The following is a 9,815-nucleotide window of genomic DNA, read 5'->3' as shown; positions in this document are numbered from 1 at the left end:
TAACTCTAGCTTTCTTAACGGTCTTCAGGAATATGCCTAGTGTTCTAACAATTAGTGAATATTAATCCTGAAAGCTCACTGACTGCATTTTTAAAGTTCTTGGTGTGAAGTTATCCAGACATACCAATTTAAGAGCATTAATAGTAGCTGTTTGAATGTGCTCTTGAATTATTGTTGAAATGGAAAATACACTGTCATTATCGTATGATAGAAATACATTACCTACTCTTTTCTCAAGAACACTACAGGAATATTCACCATGTTCTTTCTGCTTGCTTATCAACAGTTCTACATTTCTTTTTCTAAAAACAGACAAATGTTAGAATTCTTAATGCATTTTATGGACCTTTTTTTAAAAATTTTCTTTTCAGTGAAGGTCATTGACTTTTTAAGTATCTTTTTCTTCCATATTATTTTTCCATAATCTCTATACTGTCATGTTTATATTCACTTTACTTATGTTTTTGTTTTTATTTTCTGAGCTGTTGAGTTTCTATAATTATAACTGCTTTTCAAAATCCACTCTGAAGAGGCAGAAGGAAAGGGCTGTTCTTTTGAGGAAGTGTTTTTTTTTTTAAACTAGCTTCTGTGCAATCATGGACTTCAGCGCTTGTACTCACCTCATTCAGACTCTGCCTAATTATTCACTACTCACTAATTTAGCCTACTATTTCTTTCTGTGTTTTAAACTTAGCCCTTTCCTATCACCAACTGCTTTTGTTCCAGTTTTTTCAGCTGATTACAGGCAGCATGTTTAAATAATCATTTTATGATGTTTGCCAAAAATGTCCGTATTTTTGATTGGTTGTTGGGCCTACTGATTATAAATTTCTCTAGTGCAGAATTGCTGGATGCAAGACTGTTTGAGTACAGAGACTACTTAATTTTAAAAACTGCAAAGATGTCAACATAGCATTAGTTCTCCTGCTTCACTTTTAAGGGTGTAGCTGCACGACAAGCTGAAATTTAGACTCACTCTGAATATGACAGTATAGCTATCACAAGAAACATAGCCACCTAGGGTCAATAGCTTCTCTGGATAGCCAGAGTAGTCTGACAAGGTCTCGTTAATGCTCCTAGCAGCACACTGTATTATGAAGATGTTGTGATCCAAAGCCCCAGGATCTTCTTTCTGCACATTATAGGCAGTTGATTACGGAGCTTATCCTCTCTTCCCCTACTTGAAAGAGTGCAGCATAAGAAGTGAAGGATTTTTTTTCTGACCACATCCCTTAATTATTTTTGCTCTCAACATCAGGACTTAGTTCCAAATGAGTATTCACTGCCCTACCTTATTATGCTAAGAGGTTCTTAAACAAGTATTATGTCATTGTTTTAATGCCCTCCTAGCCTGTCTAGCCAGACCATCACCTCTGCTATGTCCAAGTCCACAAAGGCTCCATCTCCCATCTGACGGAGCAGTACTTCACAAAACCCAAACCATTCTACTTTATTTCTCTGATCAGGAGACCTCAGCCAAAGCATGCAAGCATGCCAATTTTACAGTGTTAGTGTTTGCTAACAAATTTTCAGCATAAACACCCTGGTGCCAAAAATGCTTTCTTTAGTAGTGAAGAATGTGGTTTTGTCTCCTCGTTAAACACCAACGTAGGATCACCCATTGCTAACAAAGGCTGCAAAGAGCACTTGCTTTTACAGAGCAGGTAGCCTCAGTATTCCTTAGGTAAAGCAAAAGAAAAGGGTGGTGGTAGTTTCTACCAGAAATTCCAAGTGACAGACAAACCACCTTTTCAAAAATCATAAATGTTACTCTCTAAGTATGTATTTTAATTAATCTTCTGTAATTATACTTCGTACAGATTTCCATCTGCACTACTAGTACATAAATAATTAAATGACATGCTTAAGGAGCATGCTGTTGTAGTTTTTGGCCCTGCTATGCAACATGTCAGAGCTGGGAAGCTGTATGACAGCCGACGAAACTACAGGAAACACTCGTGTCTTACAGCTGAGTCAGTGACCCGTTCTCAAAAAGGCCTGCTGTAATAAACAGTCTGCACATTAAGCCTATAAAGGTCACAAAATGGGACTGAGAACACTAAGAGATTTTGCTGTACTTCCTCTTCCCAGATAAGCTGAAAATACTTGAAGTGTACCTGAAACCAAAATACAGGATGCTGTTAACACAAGTTATTAAGACTCCTTAAAACCTGAGTAAAGAATGAGTTCAGTTACTGAGTAAGATGTCTTGTTTCCTCCAGACAGGTTGATGATTCTTAATCCAAGAATTCAAGTAATGAGCAGTTGAAGTTTCCATCTTGAAGCATCTGTTCCGCCAAGTCAGCACTGGCCTTGATAAACAGCAAATCAGACTGATGCATGCAAGTGTATACACACATGCTCGAATTAAATTTGAGAGAAAATACTTGAGCAGATTCTTGCATAGACAGATTTATATAATTAATCTGTAATTAGGCCTTATACGGTGCACACTGACTCAGACAAAACACAGAAAATGCAGACATGGTAAGATCTTTACCTGTTGCTACGAAAAAAAAAAAATCAAATGTTATTTGTGGGTAAGTGTACATGCCTTTATTTAGTAGTCACAATTTCACTGCTATTCAAACTTACTCATTTTGTGTTGGAAGAAAAATATGTTTAGCTAAAGGATAAAAACAAACCACAAATACAACTGCATCTGGGTGCTTTTAGTAATCTTAGTAAACTTCAAACAATGCATCCCGCCCTGTTTTAACTGTGCAAAAGAGAAGCTCGCAAACACCACTTGTTTTGTATTTACAAAGCTTTGCAATGGTGATTCTCCCTTGGCCTGCAGAGGAATCGGTTGTTTTTGCACTGTTTATAGCTCTATATTCTAAAAAGCTGTCAAATTCAGTTCTCTGATGCTAGTCACATCATTCAGGAGGTTTCTACCTGAAAGATGTTCCTGCTGAATTCCAGTGACAGAGAACGTTCAGCTGGTTTGAAGAAGGTGCACTAACCACTCCCAGCCATATGGAAGAGGGCTCCGGAAGGACTCTACTGAAAACAAGAAGTTTTTACACAACTGTCTGAGGGCATACAGGGGGATTACAAACATGAAGCTTATTTTCTGTACATGCTTCACAATAAAATCCCATCCAAGGGGAACGAGAGGTATTTTTCTGCTGGTACCTCTTTGGACAGCAGAGCAGAAAGGTGGAAGCAGGTGACTAATGAAATGTAAGATGAGAAAGAAGTCAAAACAAAGCGTGTTTTTATTTTAAAAAATACCTGTTGGAATTAATAAGGAAGTGCCATTCATTATTTCAGGAAGAATATCCTTTTTTTCCATTGGGCCTATCACACCATTTTGTATAAAGGGAAATGCAAAATGGCAGTCTAGTTTGCCTTTGAAGAAGCGAACACTTCTGTAAGCTACAGATGAAGTACACAGCAGCAGACTATCGCTTCATGAGTCCCACATTCACTTGAGCAGAAAGTCACCCTGCTACATTCCTCGTTGTGGTGGTGCTGTGTTACAGAGCCACGAGTGGCATTTGCAAGGCCTGTCAGGAGCTCCTATGGTACCTGGTGGCTCCTACCGTGGTGCCCGGTGGGGAGTAAGAATAGGAAAAATGATTCATTGAGGTAAAAGTATCACACTGGCTCTCTTTTGACAACCAAAGGTAAAATGAGAAACCATTTTTTCCCCTGGGGAGGTGGATTCTAATGGGAGGTCAAAAATAGGTGGCTACTGATTTGCCAGGAAGAAAATTCATTTCCATTTCTCTAGAAATTTGATGTGAGAAAACAAACTGGGTATTTGCTGGCTCAAAATCAGCTTCTGGGTGTGCTAAAAAGCTCCTGAAATCATTAACAGAAATCTTTGTGAGGCTTAAAGCCTGTTGATATCAGGCGTCCCTCACCTCGTCATTATGAAACATCCCACCCGCGTCCTTCCACTCCTCCCCTGTCTCTACACGAGGTACAGGTCCCCACAAATGCTGGCCCTTCTCCTCCTCGCAAGGACAGAGGGACACAGGCGTGCCCCTACAGGCACACCTCATGTAGCTGAGAACTCATTAAAAGTGGAGCCCATCTCCATCCCTGCTGGCAACCCCGGCTCCTCTGCCCCGGCTGCTCTCTCACACCAGGCAGCAGTGGGCTCCACCACTGCCAGGCTCCGACCGCCCCAATGAGGACTTGACATTTGTTCTTGTTTTCTCCTGTCTTCCCTAATGGGTACAGCACTACTAAGCAAAGAGGAATGCAAAGAACAAGGGAGTTCAAAGCAATCGAGCCTACATTTACCAAGAATGTCTGGATCTTTGCCCGCCCAGAACCTGGAGCATTTACATAGTTTCAGAAAGTTTAACCCTTTTCCATTAAACTTTCCAGCACAGGGCACGGTGCTTCTCTCGTCAGTGCCTGAGCACACTGGAAGGCATCCTTCACATACCCACCTCTAGGCGATCCCACTCCACCTTTTATTTCCCATTTTTTTTTCACTCTGTGGGACAGTGATCTGAGCTCTCGAGTCCACTGTTGTGAGATGTTCATAGAACTGCATGGCAGGGGAGGGGTCTCTTACAATAGCTCCCAAACACTCGGCTGAGATTCTCGCTTACACAACATATCCGAGCTGGGTTTGAAAGACCCTACTTGGGTTTTCTACTACAAATTTGTCTGGTGAAGTGTAAACTCACTTGTAACTCTGTCTGCAAAATCAGTGAAGAAACACAGATATTCTGAAATAATTACAACAGCAAGCTTGTATTTTTTTTTTCTAATGATGAACTCTGAGCAAACCATTGGTTCCATTTAGGAATTATATCAGTTGGCCGTTTATTTCTGACTTTCACACTATAAAGAAAATTTATTTTTGAAAGAGGTATAAACTCTAGTAATAGAGAGGGCTCCAAAAACAGGCTATTTTGCCCCAACCCAAGGCTACGTAGTGCAGCGGCGCTCCGTAGCTCAATCAGCAAACCTGAGCAGGAAGTCAGAAGTGCTCTGACTGCCCATTACGTACTGTCACTAATTGTTAGTGACAGCAGAAATGCTAAAATAAAAATTGACTCTTCACAATTGCCTGCTCTTTAGTAATCTTCCACCGAGTGCCGCTTGAGAAAAGGCCGTATGAGCGGGCTACCGTAGGAGCGGGCTGCCGTGAGCACAGCAGGAGACGGTGGGGCTGGATTTGTTTACCTGCAGGTCAGCCCTAACTATGGCCTTTTAGAAAAATTACAGGCACTGAGAGCTGCTTCTGGAGATGTGCATACACATTTGCAGTACCACCGTGATGGAGTGGCACAGCGTTCACCCGAGCAGGCCCTGCGTAAACAGACACATGCAGCACAAAAGGAAACAAAAAAAAACAGTTCTGAAATGGTCTGTTTATCACTCATTTAATCAGACGGAGGTAAAGCATATAATAGAAGTCTACAAATCTCTGAGACACTTCGGTTACGGCAGCCGTACGATCTGCACAAGCGTCTGAACGTTGCTGTTGCATGCACACACCAGACGCTGCTCAGTCCCACATCGCGCTGTTTTTTGGGGAGAAACACAGCTCCGGACAGCACGGTTGGTAGCTCCGCATCTTTAGAGCTGTCACAGAGCGAACTCCTCACTCCACAACGGCAGTCTGGAGCCTCGCTGGGCTATAGCAGGCTTACACGAGGGGCATCCGCCTGCGTACAGGTGTTAACGCAGCCCGAACTCGGGCTCTCTCGGCATGAGGGGCTGTGCCCGCCCCTCAGAGCAGAGCGCGGCGCGCTGCCTCAGCTCGGTCCCCGCTTCCCGCCCGCCGCGTCAGTAGGGGGAAAGAGGGGAGAGCCGCGGCCGTGCCCGTCTCCTTTGCGTCCCTTCTTCCTTCCAGGTCCCGATGGCGAGTTGCCTCTGGGACAAAAAAAAAAAAAAAAAAAAAAAAAAAACTGTGAGTGAACGGCTTTAAAAACCCATTGGAAGGTGGCAGCCGGGAGAGCCGCGCGACTCCCGAGCAGTCCGAAGCGCGAGCGGGGCCGGACGAGGGTCCGCTCCGTCCCGGGAACCCCAGCGCCGCCGCCCCGGCACGCCGCGGGGAGGAGCCCGCCGCGCAGCCCGCCGTGCGGCCCGTGGGCCGGGCAGCCTCAGGGCCGCCCCTTCGCAGGGCTGGGTGGGGTGCAGGGGGTGGGGTGGGTGAAATAGAGGCGGGCGCGTGTTCGCGATAGACACCCGTCGCCAGGTACAGGCGGAGGCATTGACGACGCCCGAGTGGATGCGCGGCCGGGCCGGGGCTCGTGGCGAGTGAGAGCCGAGCAGCCGCCGCCCAGCCCAGCGCAGCCGCCCGCGGGCAGAGCCCAGCGCCGGGGCGGGCAGCCCGCCCGTGCCGCACCGCAGCGCCCTGCCCATGGCCACCCGGGTGCTGACCATGAGCGCCCGCCTGGCTCCCATGCCCGAGGAGCCGGTGTTCGCGCAGCTCAAGCCCGTGCTGGGGGCCAGGGAAGCGCCCGTCTTCCCCGGGGAGGACCTGAAACAGCAGCCGCCGCCGCAACCGCAACAGCAGCACCCGGGGAGCGGCGGAGGGGGCGGCGGCGCGGCCCTGCCGGGCGAGGAGATGGTGCAGGTAGGAGCGGGCGGGACGGGGTGGGGCCGCGCCGCGAGTCCGGGCCGGGCGGGGGGCTCCGGGTAGCGGGGCGGGGGGAGCCGGGCCGCTCCTCGGCGGCGTGCTGAGAGCTCCGGCTGCTGCCCGTGCAGTTGCCCGGTGGCAGAATTAGAGCGGCCGCCTGTCCTCCTCGCCCACGCGGAGAGTCATGTTCGGGGAGCGGGGGGGGGGGGTGGTGTGGGGGCGGCGGGGACTTCCCGGGACTTTCTGCCCGTCCCAAATCGCCTCTCGGGATCGGCTCCGCTGCGGACAGCTGCCTGCCTGCCTGCCGGCCGCCCTCCGTCCGGCCCGCGCCGTGCCCCTCGGAGAGGAGCGGTCCCGGCTTCAAAGCGGTCCCGCTGTAAGCGGGGGGGAAGGCGGAAAGCAGCCTGGCGTGTTAGGGCAGATCCAGATCAAAGCGAGGGAATGCGTATCTGTTTGTTTGTGTTGTTTACTGGCGTGCTTTGAAGAAACGTCCTGAAAGCCACTTAAAGCAGGGGAGGCTGTTTATCAGCCGCTTTCTCTTCTCGGGTGCTCGCCGGGTCTGGAATGAGCCCTGACGGGGTGAGGGGGAATGCCGCGTTTGCCCATTGGTGTTACTCGGCACATGCCTGGCCGATGAGTGTGCGGGGTCAGGCGCTGCCGCCCACGGATTCCCCGGCACCACTGCACCGGGGCAGCGATCCCCGTAATTACAGAGCTCCCGGGACCCGGGCAGAGCTGGGTCGTGTTTATCTGCTATTCACCGCTGTGCAGGTTTCTGAAGTGTTAGCGAGACGCTTTGCGTGAAGGGTGCGCGAACGTAGCCGCCCCGCCTTTCTTTTCTTCGGCATTATTTATACCTTTACGCTTCGGCGTTGTACTTCTAATCGAACGCCTTTCATCCAAGCACGAAAAACCCTGGAAGCGCAGGAATCGGGCGTGTATAAACATCGTCTGAAGTTCTAGCTGAAAACAGCCGTCTGGGGATGTGGCTTCCCAGAGTTCGCATTTCAAAGCGGAGCGGGTGAAACCGATCGGCAGCGACCTTGTTCGACAGCAGATTGCGAGGGCGAGATCTGTAGATTAGGCCGGGGCCTGTCACTTCCCCGTGTGGGGCTGTCTTGTAGACATGAGATGAAAGCTCTCCATGGGCTGAGGCACGCGATGGGTTTCGGCACGGCTCTGCGTGAGCCGCACCCGCCTTCGTTTTGCCTTCCTGCCCTCAATGGCCTTGGTATCTCCCTCCGTAGGTAGCTTGCGGTTGGCCGGAGAGCTCTGTCTTTTTGTTTCCCAACTGTGGCTGTGCACGCGCCGCCTTGTTTCGCAGCCAGTCATGTGGGCTATCGTACCTTTTGTTTTTGCAGACAAGGTGTGAAATGGAGAAATATCTGGCACCGCAGCTTCCGCCCGTCCCAGTCATCTCTGAGCATAAGAAGTACAGAAGAGACAGTGCCTCAGTCGTAGACCAGTTCTTCACCGACAGCGAAGGCTTGCCTTACAGCATCAACATGAACGTCTTCCTCCCTGATATCAGCCACCTGAGAACCGGCCTGTACAAATCCCAGCGGCCCTGTGTCCCCCACATCAAGACCGAGCCCGTCACCATCTTCAGTCACCAGAGTGAAACCGCTGCCCCCGCCCCTGCCCCTACCCAGGCCCTCCCTGAGTTCACCAGCATTTTCAGCTCTCACCAGACCCCCGATGTGAACAACATTTTCATCAAGCAGGAGCTCCCGACCCCTGACGTCCACCTCTCTGTCACGCCCCAGCAGGGCCAGCTTTACCAGCTTCTGAGCTCGCCGGACCTCGACATGCCCAGTGCGGCTCCTCAGGCGGCCGTCATGGACTCCCTTAGCAGTGTCTCCATGCCGTCGGCCATGTCGGGCCTCAACACCCTCTCCCCGGCTGTCCCACAGACTGCAATGAAACAGTTCCAGGGCATTCCCCCATGCTCCTACACAATGCCAAACCAGTTTCTTCAGCAGCAGGCCACCTACTTCCCCCCTTCGCCCCCCAGCTCAGAGCCTGGCAGTCCAGACAGACAAGCAGAGATGCTACAGAATTTAACCCCTCCTCCATCGTACGCTGCCACTATAGCTTCCAAGCTGGCAATTCACAACCCAAATTTACCTGCAACTCTGCCAATAACTCCTCAGAACATACAGCCAGTCAGATACAACAGGAGAAGTAACCCAGATTTGGAGAAAAGACGCATCCACTACTGTGACTACCCCGGTAAGCAGCGTGTTCCAGGCGATCATAGCTCTGGGAATAAGAAAGTGTGAATAGTCATACACACTAGGCATAAGTTATTTTCTTTACTATACTTAGAAGCAAATCACTTCTTGTTGAAGTGGAATTTCTCCAGCATCTTATTCTGTGTGGTGTATACTTACATTCTTTAAATAGTGCCTATCATTTTCTGCTTGTCATTTTTTTTCAGTCAAACTCCTGACCTCACTTTACTGTGTTACAGAATTTGTGCTCTCTTTAAAAAAAATAAAAAATAAACTAGACGTCCGTCTCTAATTAGGGGCTGTGTGGGTGTCCAGCTCATGTCCTCGCTTCCCTAATACCTGTGATGGAGCAGAAGCTCAGCTTGATGCTGTAAGACTCGCTTCATCTCCTGGCAGTTGAGGCAGTGGCTGTACCTCCCTTGGTACAAATAGGGAATTCATCTACTTAGATAAGTTACCTTTGAAAATCACACACAAGAGGATGGGCTCAGAGGGAATTTATGTTGCCCTGAAAGAACCTGACTCTATAAGCCATTCCTTCCAGTAATACGTGATCCCAGATACAGGATGCTCACACGATCTGAGCACACTGAGAAAGTCTCAGCTTTTGGTTTTCTCTTCCTTTACAATTATAACTCACAGTGGTATATCACTGATCAGTGTGATAAATGCATAAAATGGAGAAGAGAGATAGAATCCTAGGTGAACTGGCTTTAGGAAATGAAATAAAAGAAAAAATTGTAAGTAAACTTAGAAGATTTATGTAGCAGGTGTTACCATATGTAGATGTTAGCAGCTATTGTTTTCTACTATATTAGAAGGTAGTAAGTCTCCCAGAAACAGATATTTTTCCTTTCTATGTAAAGCCATGTCTCCCTAGGAACTTTCTGTATTAAATTATACTTCTAAATGGTTATGGTGCCAGAAGGTGGTAAACTTAAATGCTTCCAGATAGTACCTCAGCACTGAATGAGGAAGTTTAAGCATAATGTGGAGTGTTCCTGTTCTCCCTACTGAAACATTTC

The 9,815-nt window shown here is 48.3% G+C and overlaps 1 protein-coding gene across 1 annotated transcript in view; it reads left to right on the top strand.

Moving 5' to 3' along the window:
• Positions 1–6,156: 6,156 nt before the first annotated feature.
• Positions 6,157–9,815, top strand: part of KLF5 (Kruppel like factor 5) — an 18,887-nt gene continuing 15,228 nt past the window's right edge. The window contains exons 1-2 of the mRNA XM_417013.7: positions 6,157–6,553; positions 7,918–8,788. Of these exons, the coding sequence (XP_417013.6) occupies positions 6,338–6,553; positions 7,918–8,788 (1,087 nt within the window). The 5' untranslated portion in view covers positions 6,157–6,337. The remainder of the gene's footprint in view (positions 6,554–7,917; positions 8,789–9,815) is intronic.

Source organism: Gallus gallus, chromosome 1, assembly GCF_016699485.2.
Source record: "Gallus gallus isolate bGalGal1 chromosome 1, bGalGal1.mat.broiler.GRCg7b, whole genome shotgun sequence".
NCBI classification, from domain to species: Eukaryota; Metazoa; Chordata; class Aves; order Galliformes; family Phasianidae; genus Gallus; species Gallus gallus.
Note: the sequence above shows the minus strand (reverse complement) of the source record. Positions and strands in the feature narration are given on the sequence as shown.